Raw genomic sequence first — 23,085 nt, forward strand, 5'->3', positions numbered from 1 at the left:
CACATATTTGGCACCTACAACACAACAGAGTAAGACATGGTGAATCTTTTGATACCAAACAACTGTAATGTGAATTTTGTTGCAAGTCAACCTTTAAAATTCAGTAGATAAGCGTTTTCTAGGCATTCAAGCATTAGTAATACAGCTACAGATCTATCAGTTTATCTACTCAACCATCTCCCTTATACGCAAACCATCATTGTTTTGCAGCTTGTATTCTCTAGAGTTAGCAACTAAAACTACTGGAAAGTTATTACTTACTAGTAGCAACCATGACCTGGCGGTCTAGAATGCTTGACCTACAAACAACAGGTTTGGGTTTAATTCTCATCAAGACCACTAGTAGTAACTGGGGTGACATTCAACCTTAAATTGCTCTTTGCAACTGGGCATGTTTCCATTCCTTGAGGTTTCCTTGTCACTTGGCTCAGACATGTCTAGCCAAGATCACAGAGCCAATACTTGTGCAACATTGCTCTTAAAAACACGCACAGCCTCTGCTTGCACTAAACTAAGGCATCATACTTTATCTGTAAAGGATTGCTCTCACACCTGACTCACTCTTGCAATTTTAGCAGCTTCCTGCTGTTCACAGCCTTTTACTTGTCAACTGATCAGCCAGCTAATACATTTTGGGCCTAAACTCAGAGTAATACACTATCTTTAGCTCAAATTTGCCGTGAGGTGTAGCTTTTTTTCTGAACCCATACGATAGTGGCAATTTTTCGTGTATTTCAATGATGAGGATAACAGCGGATTTTTGTTAAATCAATTCTCAATTAATATTACTCTCTAGGTAAGCGTGTTTCTTTTCACAGTCAATTCATAGAGCTACTGCTTGATGTGGCTAATTCATAGAAGGTCAATAAAGTATTAAAAGGCCATCCACACCCTTTCATCAATTTTGAATAAATAAGCATAAACCATCATTTACATTGATGAAAGGCAAATGTTATAGCACATAACACGCCCCTAGCTATCAGTTATAGCACATAACACGCCCCTAGCTATCAGTTATAGCACATAACATGCTCATAGCTATCAGTTATAGCACATAACACGCCTATAGCTATTATTTATAGCACATAACACACCCATAGCTATCAGTTATAGCACATAACACACCCATAGCAATCAGTTATAGCACATAACATGCTCATAGCTATCATTTATAGCACATAACACGCCTATAGCTATCATTTATAGCACATAACACACCCATAGCTATCAGTTATAGCACATAACACGCTCCTAGCTATCAGTTATAGCACATAACACACCCATATCTATCAGTGATAGTACATAACGCGCCCATAGCTATCATTTATAGCACATAACACACCCATAGCTATCATTTATAGCACATAACACGTCCATAGCTATCAGTTATAGCACATAACGCGTCCATAACTATCAGCTATAGCACATAACACACCCATAGCTATCAAACACTGAGAGCTAATATTAATAAGCCTGTGTGCGTTCTTTGGGAAAACATGTATTGTACAAGTTTTGAAGAGATATACATGACAAATCTTTGGCTACTAGATAATCATATCTGCTGAGACATATGACTGTGAGTTACAGGTACTTGTTTGGTGATTTATTGTCGGCTCAGATGGTATTAAATGAAACCACTTCTTGTATAATTGTCAGTCAGATGTTGACTTTCAAGAAATCCGTAACAAACCATACTCATACATTCTGTCTGCAGTACCTGCGTACTGTGAAGGCTGAATAAACGTTCTAAATGCGCTTTTAGGTAAAAATAATGGTGCATAGGTTCATTCATCACTCATTCTTCAACTGAGCTCTTTTATGTTTGGCATCCTAAATTTTAATCTAATTGTTTGTAGTTGGCTGGTTGGTCTCACCACTAAGTGTTTGTTGTTAGCTGGTTGGTCTCACCACTAAGTGTTTGTTGTTAGCTGGTTGGTCTCACCACTAAGTGTTTGTAGTTAGCTGGTTGGTCTCACCACTAAGTGTTTGTTGTTGGCTGGTTGGTCTCACCACTAAGTGTTTGTTGTTGGCTGGTTGGTCTAACCACTAAGTGTTTGTTGTTGGCTGGTTGGTCTCATCACTAAGTGTTTGTTGTTGGCTGGTTGGTCTAACCACTAAGTGTTTGTTGTTGGCTGTTGTTGGTCTCATCACAACTTTTGAAAAAGATACCCAAATAAACTCTAGTATATGACATGGGCAGCCGCTTGAGAACATTTCACGAAGTCCTCTTAAGTTGCTATAGGGTGCAAGTGGGGAAAAATAATTATTTATATATTTCGTTTTGACTACAATATTTGTTGAATACAAGCTTGGATTAGCATTCAGGTAAATTTAGACATGAAAAAATACCATGATGACCTGCTATATTGCTGAGGCATGATTTCAGAGAATTATCATGAGTCGTCCTAGAAGGAATTATTTTTCTCTGATCTTTGATATATCTAATACTGCATAGGTTTTTTGTAGCTCTGAGTGAAGGTTTGGAACACTCTTATCTTTGATATATCTAATACTGCATAGGTTGTTTATAGCTCTGAGTGAAGGTTTGGAACACTGATTTTTGATATATCTAATACTGCATAGGTTGTTTATAGCTCTGAGTGAAGGTTTGGAACACTCTGATCTTTGATATATCTAATACTGCATAGGTTGTTTGTAGCTCTGAGTGAAGGTTTGGAACACTCTTATCTTTGATATATCTAATACTGCATAGGTTGTTTATAGCTCTGAGTGAAGGTTTGGAACACTCTGATTTTCAATATATCTAATACTGCATAGGTTGTTTATAGCTCTGAGTGAAGGTTTGGATTTTGGAACACTCTAATTGTAACTTTTAACGTTCATAGGTTTTTGCAGTTTCTGATGGCACACACACCTTCGGTTGTTTTGTAGGTTTGCTGTAGTTATCTACCCAACATTACAATGGCGATGTCTTCAGGTTAGTGCTATGTTAGAGTTGAAGTATGAACCCTTGTGCCTGTTGATACTTTCAAGGCTTATTCTCACAAGATTGTGAGACACACATGTACATATATGTAGCTGTCCACTTGTATTTAATTTAGCCTAAAAAGAGAAGTTGGTGCATTATGGTAGAGATTTTGTTATAAAAGACAAAGTTGCACGAACTCAAAACTGAAATGGAAAATACTATACCACTTGTTTCTAAATTCAGGTTCGACTGCTAAAGATGAACTGAATTAATAATCGAAAGGAAATTTAATCACGATCAAATGAGAATGGCCATTAATAGCAAAAGTTAGCCAAGCAAATCATGGGTTATTCTGTTCCGACTAATTCACTGTACATAAGTGACAATCTGGTCTGAGTTCATGGTTTTTTTACTCATATATAACTTGTATCTTGTTTGTAATATACATTATATACATTATATATTACATTACTACTCCATTAATTATATATTACATTACTACTCCATTAATTATATATTACATTACTACTCCATTAATTATATATTACATTACTACTCCATTAATTATATATTACATTACTACTCCATTAATTATATATTACATTACTACTCCATTAATTATATATTACATTACTACTCCATTAATTATATATTACATTACTACTCCATTAATTATATATTACATTACTACTCCATTAATTTGTAGTTGTTTTCTTTTTTGTTTATTCATGAGTATTTATCTACATGTACGAGGTATATAGGTATATACATGTAGGTAAATATGTATATAGGTTAATATATACATGCAGGTTAATACGTATATAGGTTAATATATACATGCAGGTTAATATGTATATAGGTTAATATATACATGTATATAGGTTAATACGTATATAGGTTAATATATAGATATACATGTATATAGGTTAATACGTATATAGGTTAATATATACATGTAGGTTAATACGTATATAGGTTAATATATACATGTATATAGGTTAATACGTATATAGGTTAATGCGTATATAGGTTAATATATAGATATACATGTATATAGGTTAATGCGTATATAGGTTAATATATAGATATACATGTATATAGGTTAATACGTATATAGGTTAATATATAGATATACATGTATATAGGTTAATGCGTATATAGGTTAATATATAGATATACATGTATATAGGTTAATACGTATATAGGTTAATATATAGATATACATGTATATAGGTTAATGCGTATATAGGTTAATACATGTATATAGGTTAATACGGTCATACCTCAAGCTGTTATTTCTCTGCTTGAGCCATGACGAGCTGGTTTAGTGCATTCATCAGGTGACTGTATAATATTACAGCCAGTCACCTGATCAGTGCCCTGGTGTGAAACCGGCCTATCATGGCTCCAGCAGCAAAATATGACAGCTCAAAACAAGTGTAAGTTAACCCGCATCAGCTCTACAAGCTGTTGTAAAATTCATAAAAGGCCAACAAAATAATGAATTGAAGTAGGAAAATTTCATTCTCATTATTTGCGCTAAGAATTTGAGAAAATCACCTTAAGCTCGCTAGTTTTATAATGGGTTAGTATGTAGCCTTATCGTACCTAAAGGTAATTAAGAGTTGAGTTTATAATGGGTTAGTATGTAGCCTTATCGTGCCTAAAGGTAACTAGGAGTTGAGTTTATAACGGGATAGTATGTAACCTTATCGTACCTAAAGGTAACTAGGAGTTGAGTTTATAATGGGTTAGTATGTAGCCTTATCGTACCTAAAGGTAACTAGGAGTTGAGTAAGATTTTTTATTATGAGAATCTTGTTTAAAATTTGGTGAATTTTTTAAGTTTTCTAAACATTCTCAAATTTTAGTGTGTCATAATACAACAAACATCTTATCTATCTAAAACTTGAAGAGTTTTTAAAATCAACCTATTGGTCCATGATATATTGACAATTTTCTGACCTTTTCCTCAGGATGCAAATGCATGTGGCAAAAGGACAGCATGATAGCTATAAGACACTAATGAACTCTGTAGCACAGCATGATGTGATACCCTATGTTTACTGGCTTGTAGGAATATAGTACACTGTTTTGGTGTTTAGTATACTTCATCTCTAATAGCTGGTCTCTTCTCCTTAATCATATTCTAATAATTATACATGTGACACCGCTGACTATTGTTTTCAGATTATTCTTCCTGCTCTTTGCAAAGCTTTTGGTAATTTTGGCCTTCTTTCAATTTAGGTGTCACTTTTTTAAAGGCCTATTTGAAATGGCATCCGCTAGCTGCACAAGTAGTGTATTATACCAGTAGCCTGCATAGCTATCAGAGTATTTTATACCTAGAACGATTTAAGTATAACATTATTGTTCAGTTGATGCATAGAATTTAACACGATATCTATTATTAAATTAAAAAAGATATACAGACGGTTCCCTACTTACGAACATTCGAGTTACGAACAACGGTACATACGAACGCATGTACGTTGTTCGTAACTCGATTAACTTTCGAATTACTTGTTTGAACTTTGTTTGAACTTTACATACGTATTGTAAAGAGATTTGCCGGCCTTTACTTGGCAAGATCTCTACTAATAAATAAAGATAAGAGAGTGCCTGTAGCTTCATTCAGCTTTTAATTAGCGAAGGAAATTCACCAGCCGAGGAGCATACGGCTATCTGCTCTGCTCAACTAAATGGGCGCACTCATTTATATACAATAATATCAACCGTTCCGGCTAAGGCAAACGGTAAGAACACCGGCTAACAAGGTGAATAAATAGGACCGCTAGTGCGTTGGTATGACAACAATCTAAGTGACGATAAGTGGTAGTGTTATGACGGTATATCAGATATAACAATAGCATAACGAGTGAGACAACGATATAATAAACGGACAACACATATAAAAAATAAGACAACAACGATAAGTGATAGCATAACGATTAAAACAACAATGTAATAGAAAGGACAAGACATACAATAAATAAGAAATGCAGTGTCATGGCCCGGCGTCCACCAAAGTATTATTTCCATTTTATTAAATATTTTTTCTCAGTACAAACCAATACAGGTTAATTATACAAGCCTTAAACATACCTATATTGTTGTATCTTTGTAAATATTCGCTATAGCCTTAGTTCTTATGTATTGTAGCTAGTCGCTGTTTGCCGACAACATCATTTATTCACATAGCTTTGGATATTAGCCTAGACATTTATTACAGTTATCAACGTAGCCTTTGATCGTCATTTTACTCTACATATTATTAGAAGCATCATCGGACATTTAATTAATAAATAAGAAACACAGAATAACAGCACCGCAGAGTCGGACATCTTGTAGAAATGGACTTGTAATGCAGAACCACGTTTTAAAAGCTAACTGTCCCTTTTTGGCTGGCCAGCCCATATTTGTCCCTAATCGATAGTACTACACAATAATACGCCAGGATCGTCTGGTGCTAAAACACATGCTAACAGGTAATTGTCTATATTGAGTTAAAAGCTACCTATTCAACAATTGGATTTAAATAATAGAATCTAATAAGTACTTGGAAATACAACATGGTGGCAGCGAGGTGTGCCTACGCCTAGAAAGAAAGACTCTCGTTATAATAATATTAACTACAGACGTATTGGTTGAGTTATTTGTCAACTAGAGCTGCTGCTCCTCGCATATTTGTTTCTGTTTTGCTTGGCTGTTGTTTGTGAAAACCACCACGACTGAGACAATGGAAGGTTTGAAACCGCCTGGTGAGCTGTCGTTCGAGGGCAATGTGTCGGAGAACTGGAGAAGATGGAGAAGAAGTTTTGAGAACTATTTACGTGCTGTGGGCATTGTGCGTGAGCCTGTTGAGGATGGCGAAGCGCCGCCAGCAGGCAATGCAGCTATTATGAGAAGGCAACTGGCAATATTTTTTCATACAGCAGGGGAGGAAGCTTATGAAATTTACAGTCAATTTGATTTTGAAAATGAAGATGATCGTGATGATCTAGACATAGTAATTGACCATTTTGAAACGTACTGTAATCCTCGTCGCAACATACTGTATGAATGGTATGTGTTTTGGTCCATGATTCAGAAAGAGGGTGAGCCAATAGATAGCTTTGTTAAGAGGCTCAAAACACAGGCAACCAAATGTGAATTTGGAAATTTAAGGGACAGAATGCTTTTGTGTAGAATTGTATTTGGAATTTCATCAGATAAACTTAAAGAACGTATGCTCCGTGACAATCAGATGACACTAGAACGGGCTATGAATGACATTAGAGCTGCAGAAGCTACACTAACACAGCTGAATGAGATAGCAGGGGGAAGCAAAGCTATTAATGTTGCATCCATGAAGGAACAATCAGCTTTTAAACCGAAAGACACTCCGCAGGATTCAAAGAAGTCTGTGGCTGCTGTCAGTAATCAACCCAGCCACACGGTTAAAAAGGTGAAAGATTGTAGGTTCTGTGGCTATGATCATGCAAGAGGCAAATGCCCAGCCTACGGACAGACCTGCAAGAAGTGTGGCAAGAAGAACCATTTTGCTCGCCGATGTATGTCTACAGATCTTAGAGCTGTCGAGGCTCAGTCACAGGAAGACAGCACTCAGTCCTGTATGCACTCACTGTTTCTGGGGAATGTTGGTTCATCAACTGGCGATGATGAGACTTCCTGGAATGTTGAGCTAAATCTTAGGCATGAAAGTAGGTCAAAGAAAGTCACTTTCAAAGTAGATACTGGGGCTGAGGCCAATATCGTCAACCTAAGTGTCGTCAAATCCTTAAAAGCCAAAATATCTGCTCCTAAAGCACGCCTAACGGGTTACGGCAATGCCAAAATTGAAAACCTCGGACGAGTAATGCTTAGTCTGAAGCACAACTCCAATGAACACCTCCAATTTGAAGTAGTGAATGATCATCTCCCAGCCTTACTTGGACTTAAGTCTTGTGTTGCGCTAGGTATTGTCAGTAGAATTGACAGCCTAGCTGCTACGTCCATCCTGGATGAGTTTCCGTCGGTCTTCGAGGGTATAGGATGTTTCAAAGATGAGCACGTCATTCAGACACACCCTACGGTGAAACCAATTGTTCATGCAGCAAGGCGCATTCCCCTCAGTGTAATGGACAAAGTAAAAGCAGAATTAGCCAGTATGGAACAGGCAGATATTATAGCTAAGGTTGACAAACCGACTGAATGGGTAAACAGCATGGTCGTAGTTGAGAAGAAAAATGGAGACATTCGTATCTGCTTGGATCCCAGAGATTTGAATAGGGCCATCAAAAGAGAACATCACCACATACCTACACTAGAAGATATAGCCCACAAGTTCAGTGGCAAGAAACACTTTAGCATAGTTGACATGAAACATGGCTACTGTCATGTCCCTCTGGAGGCCAACAGTAGCTATCTCACAACTTTCAATACACCTTTTGGTCGTTACAGATTTCTCAGACTCCCATTCGGCCTCCACTCATCTGCAGAAGTATTCGAGAAACGTGTAGAGCAAATATTCTGTGATTTGGATGTCTGCATATACTTTGATGATCTGATCGTGGCTGGCAAGGATCAAGCAGAACATGACGAAAACCTCAGAAGAGTGTTAGCTCGAGCTCGTGATTCCAATGTGAAGTTCAATAAAGACAAAATTCAGCTAAACAAGTCTGAGGTATCCTATCTAGGGCATACCGTGATGAAGGAAGGGATGAGGCCCGATCCTAAAAAGGTAGCAGCCATTCAGGAAATGCCTGAACCAACAGATGTCGCTGGTGTGCAAAGGTTGCTTGGTACTCTGAACTTCTTAAGGGGCTACATACCCAACATGTCCTCTCTTACCCAGCCTCTTAGAGTACTGTTGAATAAGGAATCAGCATGGTGCTGGGGTCCAGAGCAGAGAGCTGCTATATCTGCAATCAAGAAGCTTTTAACCAGTGAGCCTATACTTCGCTATTTTGATGCCGACAAATCAGTGGAACTTCAGGTAGATGCTTCTCAACACGGTTTAGGTGCTGTCCTTCTACAAGAGAAGATGCCTGTAGCATACGCCTCTAGGTCTCTGACCCCTGCTGAAGTCAATTATGCACAGATTGACAAGGAACTCTTGGCTATAGTATTTGGATGTGAACACTTCAATCACTACATATATGGAAGACCTGTCATCATTCAGACTGATCACAACCCTCTCACTGCTATCCTTAATAAACCACTGTACAAAGCCTCTCCCAGGCTTCAGAGACTAATGTTGAGACTTCAGCGCTATGACATAGCCGAGGTAAAATATGTTCCGGGAAAGCACTTATATCTTGCTGACACCCTGTCCCGTGCTTTCCTTAGAGACAATGATAGCGAATGTGCTGAGCTCGAGGGAGAAACAGTTGCCATGGTACACAGTCTTGAGATTACAAAGGATGAACAGTTGACGCTCAGCAAAGCATATCAGGATGACCAAACCATGCACCTGTTGAGACAGGCTATCTCTTGTGGCTGGAATTGGTCGTCGAGAAAGAAGGCCCCACCAGACTTGCAGCCTTACTGGGCTGTCAAAGATGAACTCCATGAGCATGACGGTTTTATATATGTTGGCGAAAGACTGGTAGTACCCCTTTCCCAACGTAAGCATGTACTTAAGCAGCTACACCGTGGCCACCTAGGGATGACGAAGTGTACTCAGAGGGCCAAGGCATGTGTTTTTTGGCCAGGACTCACTAATGATATATTCCAGACAGTAGCTAGCTGCTCAACATGTGCCAGATTTAGCAATCAGCAGACCAAAGAACCCCTTCAGCAACACGAAGTGCCCACACTTCCCTGGCTCCGTGTGGCTATGGATATCCTGGAATTCAAATCTCGTAGTTATTTAGTAGTTGTTGACTGCTACTCACACTTTCCCGAATTGAGACTCGTCAGCAGAAAGACGGCCTCTGAAGTGATCTCCGCACTCAAGTCAATGTTTGCAGTGCATGGTGTTCCCAAGACAATACTAGCTGACAACATGCCATTTAACAGCTATTTGATGCAGTCTTTTGCCAAAGACTGGGGTTTTGACATGGTAACATCAAGCCCGCACTATCCAAAGAGCAACGGCCAGGCTGAGAGATACGTACAGACAATGAAGAAATTTCTACGTAAGTGTGAAGACTCAAAGGAAGACATCTATGCTTCACTGCTAGCCTACCGGGAGACTCCTTTCTCTGGCAGCTGTTACAGTCCTGCAGAGATGCTGTTCAACAGGTGTATCCGAAGCTGCCTCCCTCGTACAAGTGCTACTCTACAGGTTCAGCCACCCAGTGCTCCCGAGACATCCACAGTGTATCAACAGAAGCAGAAGCAATACTATGACCGGTCGGCCAGAGCCCTAAAACCTTTGACTGAGGGAGAGAGAGTGCTAGTGAGAACAGGACATGACCAGACCTGGGAACCTGGCACTATTGTTTCCAAGCATGACCTACCTCGCTCATACTGGGTGGACAATGGCAACAGTGTTGTACGTCGGAACCGTGTTCATTTGAAACCAAATCACACACCAAGAGAACCTCTGGATCTTCATGATGAGACCACCACGGAGAACAACCCAGATAGTCCCAACACAGCAATTGATAAGGCATCAGAGCCAGTCACACCGACTACGCCAACCCCCAGAGCTGCTAGAACTCCTACATCCTTCAGTCCCCGTACTCAGCGAGCACCCCGCTCAACTCGAGGTATTCTGCCTGGCAGATACCGAGACTATGACATGGCTTAACGCATTTGCGTTTATTCTCTGCCGACTCTAATGCTTTTAGAAGAGGAGGGATGTTGTATCTTTGTAAATATTCGCTATAGCCTTAGTTCTTACGTATTGTAGCTAGTCGCTGTTTGCCGACAACATCATTTATTCACATAGCTTTGGATATTAGCCTAGACATTTATTACAGTTATCAACGTAGCCTTTGATCGTCATTTTACTCTACATATTATTAGAAGCATCATCGGACATTTAATTAATAAATAAGAAACGCAGAATAACAGCACCGCAGAGTCGGACATCTTGTAGAAATGGACTTGTAATGCAGAACCACGTTTTAAAAGCTAACTGTCCCTTTTTGGCTGGCCAGCCCATATTTGTCCCTAATCGATAGTACTACACAATAATACACCAGGATCGTCTGGTGCTAAAACACATGCTAACAGGTAATTGTCTATATTGAGTTAAAAGCTACCTATTCAACAATTGGATTTAAATAATAGAATCTAATAAGTACTTGGAAATACAACATATATAAACCTTCAATATACTTATATAGGCCTTAAACGTAAATTATAATACAAAAGATAGCACTGAAGCAACTTACGAACAAATTCACCTTACGAACAATCGTCCGGAACGTAACGCGTTCGTAGGTTGGGAACCGTCTGTAATTCAAATAAATTTGCATCAATATACAGATCAATATACAGATCAATATACAGATCAATATACAGACCAATATACAAATCAATATACAGATCAATATACAGATCAATATACAGATCAATATACAGATCAATATACAGATCAATATACAGATCAATATACAGATGCTGCAGTCAATAAAGCTATCTATATTTAATGATTTATATTTAAAATTTATCTTTTTTATCAATTCACTAACTAGAATTTAGTAACTCTTCCTTTGACTGGTTAAATTGTTGATAACTAACATTTGAAACACCAATAAGAAATATTTTATAAAATATGAACAATAAATATTCGCTGACGGCAGTTGTAACCTGAGCCTAGGTGATATTTTAATGTTGTGTAGTACTACTTGTATTAATTAATAATAATATAACTAAGATTAATAATATTATTTCATATTTGTAATTAATACAATAATTACTCTAGATAGTAAATGTACATGATGACGATGATGATGATGATGATATAAAATCAAATAAACAATGATTATAATGTACTACTGTATATATTCAAAATATAAAATTTTATTAGGTATTGTATTTAAAAAATACTATTCAATTTCATGTAAAAATAAAAACTTTATAATTTAAAATATATATAATATTTATAATCGTACTGTTAAAAACAAAATTATTTAGTGTTTTTTTAATGTTTGCTTTATCACTATTTAGTTTATTTAAGTAAAAATTTCTCTAGATTTGTAGTAATTATAATAATTTTTACAAGTGAGCCTATTACCAAAGTGACCAACTTTAATGAGCAGCGTTTTGCAGGTGTTAATAACTGATAACTAATAACTGATAACTAATAACTGATAACTAATAACTGATAACTAATAACTGATAACTAATAACTGATAACTAATAACTGATAACTAACAAATGATAACTGATAACTAATAACGGTAAAACTGATGCTTGGAAATTAAAATGCTTGCGAATTATATTTAAACTAACAAAAGTTGTTTCACTTTAATTGGAGAACATTTTGGAGTTTATATTTTATATTTATACAGAGAACAACAGTGATAAAACTGAATGGTAGTTCTAGATACACTACCATCGCGACCTCAACGACCAGCAAAACATTTATTTTATTTTCAAGTTAATATTCCTTATATTACACAGTTTATGATTGAATAAAATGTAGAGATTATGAAAATAAAAAAACTGTGTTGCAAAATTACATGTTTAAGTAAATTTTAAGTCAAATCTTAATAAGAGGTTCCGAAATCTGGCGATTCTCATTATAAACATTCCCAAACCCATTTGTATCCTTGAAACAATTTCATTAGCAGCATCTGAAGAAAACCACTGAAGCACGACATATGTAAATTTATGTTGTTGATTAAATATTTATGGGCATGCTTGCAATTGGTAAGCAGTTTATTTCTGTTATTAAGTGTAGCCTACCTGGGATGATAAATTATATAAAACTTATTTAACAGGCAATATGACCTAGCTGTTTAGAACATTGATTTACCTCACAGCTTTACATTATAATCCCACTGTACTTTAGGTCAATCTATAACACGCCTTTGTAATTGCAAGTTACACCTGACTAGTATTTAGTCTTAGTATTTAGTCTCGTTTTATAACTGTAATAACTGCTAAAAGGATATTTTTTACTTAAGCTCTTTTCCAAGGTAGAGTTACCAATACTCAGCTCGCACTGTTAAGAGTTAACAAGCTTCATTTGGAGTGAAATGAAGTCTTGTACTCAGATAGTTTAACGTTACACTGACTGGTATAGCGAGAGTGTGAGCAGTAATGATGGTCTATTATATATAGCCTATGGTCTATTGTAGCCTATGGTCTATTGTAGCCTATGGTCTATTGTAGCCTTCGATTTATTATAGCCTATGGTCTATCGTAGCCTATGGTCTATTGTAGCCTACGGTATATTGTAGCCTACGGTCTAGTGAAGCCTATGGTCTATTGTAGCCTATGGTCTATTGTAGCCTATGGTCTATTGTAGCCTATGGTCTATTGTAGCCTACGATTTATTATAGCCTATGGTCTATTGTAGCCTATGGTCTATTGTAGCCTACGGTATATTGTAGCCTACGGTCTAGTGAAGCCTACAGTCTATTGTAGCCTATGGTCTATTGTAGCCTATGGTCTATTGTAGCCTACGGTCTATTGTAGCCTACAGTCTATTGTAACCTATGGTCTATTGTAGCCTACATCAGCGGGGAGCCAGCTCACTGGACACCGAGTGAAATTAACCAACTTTTAGAACAATGGGAGGCAAATGTTACAGAAGTTAATAATTTTCAAAATGATTCGGCTTTGGCAGAAATTGCTAAACACATCGGCTCCAAGACTCCTAAGCATGTTAAAGAGAAGGTGTGTATGTGGAGTTGTCTGTCTACGTAAGTCACTGATTCAAGATGATATTTTTTTCGCTTTCGTGTCTATGTCTATGCACATTAAAGTATCACTTTCTTTTGACTTTTTCCTTATTAAGGTTTTTATATCAAGGCTGACAATATTTAGGAAATGTCTGTAGATCAGCCAAATGAAGGAGAGGTACATCGAAGAAAGACGCAAGTCCGGACCTTCAAAATGGAGATTTTTCAATCGGCTACATAAGTTTGGAGATCGGTTTCTGTCACCAAAGGACTATCAGGTTATAGTGAAGGATCATGGGATTAAGGTATCTTATCGATGTACAGTTATTAGAGTGGAAGGGATAGCCTTGTCAATTGTGAGACCAACTCATATATATATATACATGTATACCGTATACTGTGTGTGATAGATTTAAGATTAGATATATTTAGGATCTCACCAATCGACAGAGCCTAAATGTATTTCTTTTAGCGGAGGGCACCATTTGGAGAGAACAATGCGTCACCGAGCAAGATTTCTAGTTTTCAAACAACAAACCAAATTTCTGCTACTGCAAATCGAATAAGTGAGCTTGTACTTGAGTCTGGCATTAACAAGCTGGTGCAAGCTGTATCCAAGCTCAATGCACCGAGACCGGCAACAGAACTTCCACCAGTTTATCCATTTGATCCGGGTGAGTTATTGTCCATGTAGATGCCTTGTGAGAAAGGTAACTTTTGTTATAAAGATGAGTTATATTAGTCATGATAACTGGCTGACTCCATAAAACTAGGAGGTCATCTTATGTAGGTGAGCTTCTAATCTATGTCATTCATTTCATCTGAATTTTTTGTTAAGTTGAAGTGAATCATTCTAATTTTATTTATTTACATTTAAACCAAAGCAAAAATGTCACCTCTAACTAGAAATAATATTTGGCACTTGAAACCATTTTTCACTCCCATTTGGCAACCTTATTAAATAACTTGTATCATAGAATGCAGGAGTTATTTTGAAGTAATGTTGTTATGTAATAAGTCTCTCTTGGTAAAGATCGTTGTAACGTAAAGTTACCAGCATCCACTTTATACTGAGTATGTATTATGTTCAGACTGTACATAGTTTTGTTGGATAGAGATATCAAGGAATGTGGAAATAGGCGATTCATGGAGGGAATGGAACCAAAGTCTACCCTACCAACTAACAGATGGTGGAATTAGAACTCTAATCCGAAGTGGCTTTAGAGAGGTTGGACAGATTGGCTTGCTGAAGACGAGATCAGCAGACGTAGCTATGCTGCACCTCAATTATCATGACAAGCTAGCTCTTCAGCAGGCAATGGAGGCGGACTGTGAGTTTTTCAGATAACAACCCACTTCAGTTCAATACATGTATGTTTATTCTGGCCAATACGTAATTCCTCTACCTATAACTCATCACTTAAACCCTAGGTATCTCTACTTATAACTCATTTCTTCAACACTACATATCTCTACCTATAACTCATCACTTCAACACTATATATCTCTACCTATAACTCATCTCTTCAACACTATAAATCTCTACATATAACTCATCTCTTCAACACTATATATCTCTACCTATAACTCATCACTTCAACACTATATATCTCTATCTATAACTCATCACTTCAACACTATATATCTCTACCTATAACTCATCACTTCAACACTATATATCTCTACCTATAACTCATCACTTCAACACTATATATCTCTACCTATAACTCATCACTTCAACACTATATATCTCTATCTATAACTCATCACTTCAACACTAGATATCTCTACCTATAACTCATCACTTCAACACTATATATCTCTACTTATAACTCATCTCTTCAACACTATATATCTCTACCTATAACTCATCTCTTCAACACTATATGTATATGTTTGTCTGCTTTAGTGGGAAAAACAGAGAAATTTGAGTTGGTAACTAACTTAGAAGGAGCTGTCATCGGGATACATGGAAGTGTCGATGCCAGTGATGCTGTCTGTAAGTTTCTAAAAGTGTTTCAAATTTGTTCCTCAAAAACAACGTCAACAAAATCAAACAGGAGCTTTACATGCATGTACAGTAATACCTCGAGATATGAGTGCCCTAACATATGAGAAATCTGACATACAAGCCAAATTTTGAGATATGAGACAATTTGAGATACTAGCATATAAGATGGTTTTTGATGCAGCCATTATACATATAAGTGATTCTAGGCTGTTATTAGGTGACCGAGTAGGGAAGCAGTATCGCTCAGTCTTTCTCATCGGATCAGTTTGAAGAGGTTTTAAAAATACTGGCTGAAAGTGAGAGCGAGTTAAAAATACTGGCTGAAAGTGAGAGCAAGTTAAAAATACTGGCTGAAGAGCGAGTTAAAAATACTGGCTGAAAGTGAGAGCGAGTTAAAAATACTGGCTGAAAGTGAGAGCGAGTTAAAAATACTGGCTGAAAGTGAGAGCGAATTAAAAATACTGGCTGAAGAGCGAGTTAAAAATACTGGCTGAAAGTGAGAGCGAGTTAAAAATACTGGCTGAAGAGCGAGTTAAAAATACTGGCTGAAGAGCGAGTTAAAAATACTGGCTGAAGAGCGAGTTAAAAATACTGGCTGAAGAGCGAGTTAAAAATACTGGCTGAAAGTGAGAGCGAATTAAAAATACTGGCTGAAGAGCGAGTTAAAAATACTGGCTGAAAGTGAGAGCGAGTTAAAAATACTGGCTGAAAGTGAGAGCGAGTTAAAAATACTGGCTGAAGAGCGAGTTAAAAATACTGGCTGAAGAGCGAGTTAAAAATACTGGCTGAAGAGCGAGTTAAAAATACTGGCTGAAGAGCGAGTTAAAAAGATTTGAGCCAAAAGATAATTAAAAAATGAAAACAAAAACATAGTTAAAATTAAGTTTTTTGCAAGATTAAAAATTATTTTTTTGTTTTATTTATAAGCTAAATTCATTTAAGTTAAATTGGAAGTTTATGTTGTTACATAGTCTTGCAAAAGTGTAGCGTACCGAATGTAGCGTACCGTGCTGTATGTGGCATGATACAGTATTTACATAGCCTAATCTCTACCCACATGTAATACTGTTTAGTATTTACCCAACTGTAATACTGTCTAATGTCTACCTACATGTAATACTGTATAATCTCTACCTACATGTAATACTGTATAATCTCTACCCACATGTAATACTGTATAATCTCTACCCACATGTAATACTGTATAATCTCTACCCACATGTAATACTGTATAATCTCTACCCACATGTAATACTGTATAATCTCTACCCACATGTAATACTGTATAATCTCTACCCACATGTAATACTGTATAATCTCTACCTACACATGTTGCTGTCTAGTCTCTTCCACACCGCCATTAGCCACTAATGTCTGTCGGGAAGGTAAGAACTCCATACAGTACTGTACATAATCACGGTACGTTTTATTACAGATCATAACTATGAGATAGGTATTTAATATAAGAAATATTGCTTTGAGATAAGAAATATTGCTTTGAGATAGAAAAACATTGACATACAAGCTCTGTCCCAGAACGCATTAAGCTCGTATGTCGAGGTATGACTGTACAACCATTGCGATTATGATTTTTTTCATTATCAACTTTCCTCATCTGGTTCTTCGTTTTAGTAATCGTTGCACTCTCAAGAAGAGACCAACCATGCAAATTCACCTCTATATCACCTCAAAGTTCACACACCTGTTACTATTATTAATAATACTATTATTGTGTCACGCAGCGCACTTCATAACACATACTTACATGTACTTGTTCAAACAAAAATTTTACCCAACTTTTTTTCGAGTCAGGAACACTGAGCACTTGTCAATGTCATAGCTGCAATAAATATAACTTTGTCCTCACTTTTGCACTCAACCTGTTAAGTTCTTCACATTATCACTCTATTTAGGTTGTCAAATCAGCCTGTTTCATTTCTCTCATTTGTACAACAAATAATAATGCACAGAACGTGTGAACAACCCGGGCCTTGTCAAGTTCCACGAGAATATTTTCTGACGGATTTGTTACCTTTTTTGATTAGGTCACATTGAGTGGTTAATGAATTCATTCCAATATTCTGAGGTCATTTTTGAAGCTTGGCCATGTACAACTATGAGTCAGTGGTTCATGCTGTTTCCCTTGCGTGTCATGGATATCGTATAACTGGCTCTCAATAAAGTCGATTCAGTTGTGCGAGCAGTTGTGTAATCTGATAAGTATTAGCTAATGATAACATACATGACACGAGTTCAAACCAATGTTTGTGGGATTTAATAAGCCTTTATCTCAGTTAGCTCGAGGGTGTACTATAGACTGTTATAAAGAGCTAGTTGTTATCTGTTAGTTGATTAGAACTAGGGCTAGCTAAACCGTGGTGAATGTGTTTAAATCAAACCTTATCCTGTTCATGTTTAACTGCACTTAGAGCAAAGCAACATAAAACTTAACTTTCTGGTGGAACATTAGAAATTTAGCCAAGGTTAGTAACTGAGATTAGAGTATGTTCATCTAGGAACTAGTGACTCTCTATAGCCTTTGCTCTTTGTGTTCATTGCTTAAAAATTGCAGCTAACTCTCATTAGGGCTCTTTTACTATTCTATAAAAGTTTTTAAACTTCAAATATGTTGTTTGTTTTCCTCACCCACCTACTGTAACACGCTATGCACTTTTCCATAGTGCTGACTGATGATGGCCTGAAGATGCTCGAGTGGAATCGAACACTGACCTTCCCGCTGTCTCTCAGAGGTCTTGCTAAAATTCTAAAAGCAGGCTTTAGTTCATCCGAAGAGTTATCTTCACTCTTGGATGAAGACGATATCGACCTAATGGATTTGACCCTGCGAGACAGGATTGTCTTGCGCAAGTTTATTGTTAATTCGGAAAAAGGCGATGGTGCAGCAGTTCCACCTAGTGAATAGAATAGTTATTGTGTACTAATAAGATTGTATATAGTTCCGCTGTACAAATTGTTTTGATAATAATGCTATTAGCTCATATTTTACTGTTTGAGATAGAGTAATGACTCACATGATTAGCAGGCTTCTTTTGCTAATAATCCTGGCTGTCTCTAAAATTCACATAGTATCTATCTTGTATATTTGCCCATAATCTTTAAAATTACCTGTTTGTGACAACTATTTCTTTTGAGGTAGTTGTGTTGCACTAGAAGCAATTCACTGTTTCACTTTCATATTTGTTTTTATGTAGATATATTGAGGAAAGTTTAATTAGTTCTATTACTTTTTAATAAATACTCAAATTATATTCATAAACATATCTTATAACAGTATGGAGGCATTTTGCAGACTTAGATGGTGCAACTAGGATGCATGTTATGCTGCACATAAGCTCAGTTGATTTTACATAAGTCTTTTTTGACGTACTGCTGCTATAATAATTATTAAACGTTGAACCTTTCCAATACACGCAACACTTCAAATATCTAAAACAGTATTCAACTGAACTTTTTCAAGAAATATCGATAGCTTTCCATTATATTAGATATTTATAAAGTTATTAGGAGTCAGCGTCGGGTCTGGCAAGGATGATCCCTGTTAGTTATTGTACCTATGAAAAACATAACACTCATCCGCTAAACTATGTCATCATCTTTATAATTCAATTGCCTGTATTGTTTTCATTACTCAGTAAAAATCATTTCCTTGTTCATTTGTCTCATTGTTTAATTAAAGCTAAAAAGGGTTTAGTTGACTCAGAGTTGCTAGTTTATTCAGAACTTTGGTTAACATCTTAGCAACTTGAACTCTAAGTATTGTTATGAGTTTATGAACCTGACCAAGATTTCTTTTGAACAAAAGTCGCCTTCATCAGCAAAATAACGATATGTAATTTGGTTTTTACCCTTGCTACCTGAAATTAAAATTGAAAACTTATTCTGTATCAATTGTGCATTAACAATTTAGATAAAACTTTCATTTTAGAGTGTCACGGAAACTGGTTGATATGTATGTTGCTTTGTTTTCTTCTTAATTCATCCTTTCAGTTGAGTTCTAGTCTACAAAAAACTAGTGGCCACTAGTTGAGGTTATATTCCATTCCTGTATAACTTTGTTGATCTGTTCGACTGTAGAGAATAGATTGAGTGCAGTAGCAGTCGTGTAGAGAGCTACAACTATGTTGCATTCAAGAGCAAACCTGGCTGGTTGGCCATCAAAGCCTTATAGACTGCAGCAAACATAAGAGCCAACGCTTGTTTCGACATACGAAGTTCCTTTTAATGCGTACCCGCATGTTTAACAAGTCTGACATTAGTAAGTAAAAGTGTACCAAACTGGTAAAAATAATAAAAATTCGTATATTGTGTCTATTCAAAATATATCTAACGCAAGTTAAAATAGGTTACTCCATCTAACTACATGTATAATTATGTCTGCTCTACCACTGCCGAACTTCGACTTTCGTTTACTTTTACATGTATCTAAGATAGATGTAAAACCTATATTTACATATCATCTGTTTATTTATATAATGTATTTGTTCTCACAGTTACATAAAGTCTTTATCGTTGTTTCGGAATTGCTATAACAATTATAGCTCCAACCAACCGCAGTTTTTGCTTACGAAGCAAATATTAGAACGGATTAACTTGGTCTGTTATTTGTTCCGCTCAGATCGCGCCAAACAACCCATTAAGAGTTATCTTCCATTAGAACAGCTAGTACACATTGAGATCTTTTGTAAATGAAATTATATTAATTCATGAAGTAGCATTACTGAAAAGATAGACATAATGCGATGTAACTTTTCAACTACAGCCGCTTCTTAGCTTCTAGTAGAATTATGTGTTGTAGCTGGCTCACACTACTAAACATTTTGTGATATATAATTAATTACCTTGTTAATTGTTTTTGTAATAGAAAGCTGTTGTAATTTTAGGTATTTACTATTTTCATCGGGAACCTCTTGGTAAGTGTTTTTGTTGCTATATTGTATTTTAGTGTTATATACATGATATACAGGAATGTTCCATTAAGCCCGTGGGCGTTGCGTAAATATTTACTAGAATAAAAATGGAAAAATTAAATAAAAAACTATTTTTGCTTTTTTCAACTAAAAAAAAACAAGGAATTATCTGCAATTTACTATGATGACGTTTGCGACAGCCTATTCAATAAAACTCTTGATTATTTTATAAAATGAGAACTTAAATTGACCTTCAAGCGAAAATGAGAAGCGACAGTGCATTTTGGGGTAGAATACAATTTGTTTAATGAGACAATCATTTATGTCAATATCATATTGACCAGATTCAACCTTTTTAATAAATTTTTCATTCAACTGATGTCTCCGCGCCTCGAGTGTATCTACAGGATTTTCTTTCATATTATCTATAAAAAGGGAAATAGACATTTACCAAATAATTGCAGGCCTGTATCCCTTACATTTATTACTTGCAAATTGCTAGAGCATATCATTGCCAAGCATATTCACTTACATCTTGACTCTAAAACATACTGGTTGACTCTCAGCATGGCTTTCAAAGTGATCGATCATGCGAAACTTAGTTAATACATACATTTAATGATTTGGCTTTAAATCGGGAACAAAATCTAGTGACAGATGTCATCATTTTAGATTTTTCTAAAGCGTTTGACTCTGTCAATCATTGGAAGATGATATTTAAACTATATAAACTAGGTATTGTTTTAGTTTCGATTAATTACAGGATCAGATGTCAGGTATAAACAAGTATTTATTAGGATTTATTTATGTAAGTTATAACACAAGCAGCATCCGCCATTGAGGTTGTCTCACGGTCTCCCGGAAGTCACAATATAACCTCTAAACTAATAACTAAACTAAATCTATAACATCTCCCTTCACTACCAAAATGTTTAAACCATAAACCATTTCCAGAGATAAAAGGTAGAATCCAAACTTGTAAATGTGATTGTCAAACAATATAATATCAAACAAGTAAACTACAACTACTAACTACCAAGAAAAACTATAATCTCTAAGTAAAACACGGGATCCCACCCAAGCACCCGGAACCCCACCCAAGAGCATGAGGTATCAGCCGACCATGGTTCAGGACCCACTTATGAACACTCATACTGATCTAAATACGCAGGTCTTTTTAGTTCTCTCCCAAATCTAGACCGCGTTACCACCGGACTCGATGCTGGGACAATTTGCGGTGCGCTCGCGATGCTAGTCGACAGTTCATCAGAACCCCCTGGTTCGCTTGTGCGGAGTCTGTTTGGATCCCCAGCACTTGCATTTTTTATAATTTCTGAATCATTGTTGGGCATAGGAAACTCTTTAGGAGGCCCTGAGCTGTTGACTTGACTACTTCGTATATCTATACTATTACGTCTGAATACCATGTTGTTGGCTGTCTTCACTAAATATGATCTATCACAATGTGTATCCACAATCTCACCTTGTATCCATGTATCCTTTGCAGTTCTGAAATATACTTGTTGCTTTTATCTAAACATTTCTTTTTCAGGCCCAGCTTTTTTATCATGGTAATACTTATCCTTTGCTTTGCGTTCGCTAATCTGATATCACCTAACTCGTATGTCTGAACTTGATACCTACTTTCTGGGAGGGGCAGACCATCCCGCAGAGAGCGCCCCTGCAGCAGCTGGGCAGGGGTAGACAAGCCCTCTGCAACCGGCGTGTTGCGGAGAGTGGTCAACCCTTCCCACCAGTCAACACATCGACCCATCATCGACTTTACCGTTTTAATAGTTCGCTCAACTTGGCCGTTCCCTGAGGGATGAAGCGGCGAACTGGTGAAATGCTTAATTTCTTTTGAATTACAGTATTCTCTGAAATATGAAAACGAGAACTGAGGACCGTTATCTGATACCAGTACTTGCGGAGTCCCAAAATCTGAAAACACTTGTGATAGTGCTTGTGCCACAGTTTTAGCGGTTGTGGTCGCTAATTCTTTTATCGCCGGCCATTTGGAAAGATAGTCTACTACCATAAGGTACTCCTTACCTTTGAAACTAAACAAATCTACACCAACTTTCTGAAATGGGAAATCTGGTATTGGTACCAGAATCAGTGGTTCTTTCTTACCTTTTCTTTGCACTGTACGACAAGGCTCACAAGCCATGCATTTGTCTTCTATCCGCCGTCTTAAGCCAGGCCAAAAGACAGCTGTCTGAGCGCGTTGTAATGTTTTAGTTATACCCTGATGAGCAGAATGTAATGTATCTAAAACCTCATTTCTCAATGTTACCGGAATTACTAGTCTGCTGCCGTAAAATACAATACCCCCTACCTCAACTAGGTTATTTCTCAGACTCCAGTAGGGTAAAGCCCGACTTGGGCACGCTCGTCTGGCAGTTGGCCACCCTTCCCTGATGAACTGCA

At 36.7% G+C, this 23,085-nt stretch overlaps 3 protein-coding genes across 3 annotated transcripts in view; 2 read left to right on the forward strand and 1 right to left on the reverse strand.

The window, feature by feature from the left end:
* Positions 1-2,857: 2,857 nt before the first annotated feature.
* On the forward strand, positions 2,858-18,998 carry LOC137403835 (uncharacterized). Its single transcript, XM_068089900.1, has 7 exons — positions 2,858-2,938; positions 13,545-13,711; positions 13,875-14,021; positions 14,189-14,390; positions 14,832-15,047; positions 15,626-15,715; positions 18,409-18,998. Exons 1-7 carry the CDS (start codon positions 2,923-2,925, stop codon positions 18,648-18,650), a joined length of 1,080 nt encoding a protein of 359 aa, XP_067946001.1. The 5' UTR covers positions 2,858-2,922; the 3' UTR covers positions 18,651-18,998.
* Positions 7,431-23,085, reverse strand: part of LOC137403833 (innexin unc-9-like) — a 120,659-nt gene continuing 105,004 nt past the window's right edge. The window contains exon 6 of the transcript XR_010979623.1: positions 7,431-7,441. The gene's annotated coding sequence lies outside the window, so the exon portion shown is untranslated. The remainder of the gene's footprint in view (positions 7,442-23,085) is intronic.
* Positions 20,518-23,085, forward strand: part of LOC137403823 (smad nuclear-interacting protein 1-like) — a 30,122-nt gene continuing 27,554 nt past the window's right edge. The window contains exon 1 of the mRNA XM_068089887.1: positions 20,518-20,658. The gene's annotated coding sequence lies outside the window, so the exon portion shown is untranslated. The remainder of the gene's footprint in view (positions 20,659-23,085) is intronic.

Source organism: Watersipora subatra, chromosome 9, assembly GCF_963576615.1.
Source record: "Watersipora subatra chromosome 9, tzWatSuba1.1, whole genome shotgun sequence".
NCBI classification, from domain to species: domain Eukaryota; kingdom Metazoa; phylum Bryozoa; class Gymnolaemata; order Cheilostomatida; family Watersiporidae; genus Watersipora; species Watersipora subatra.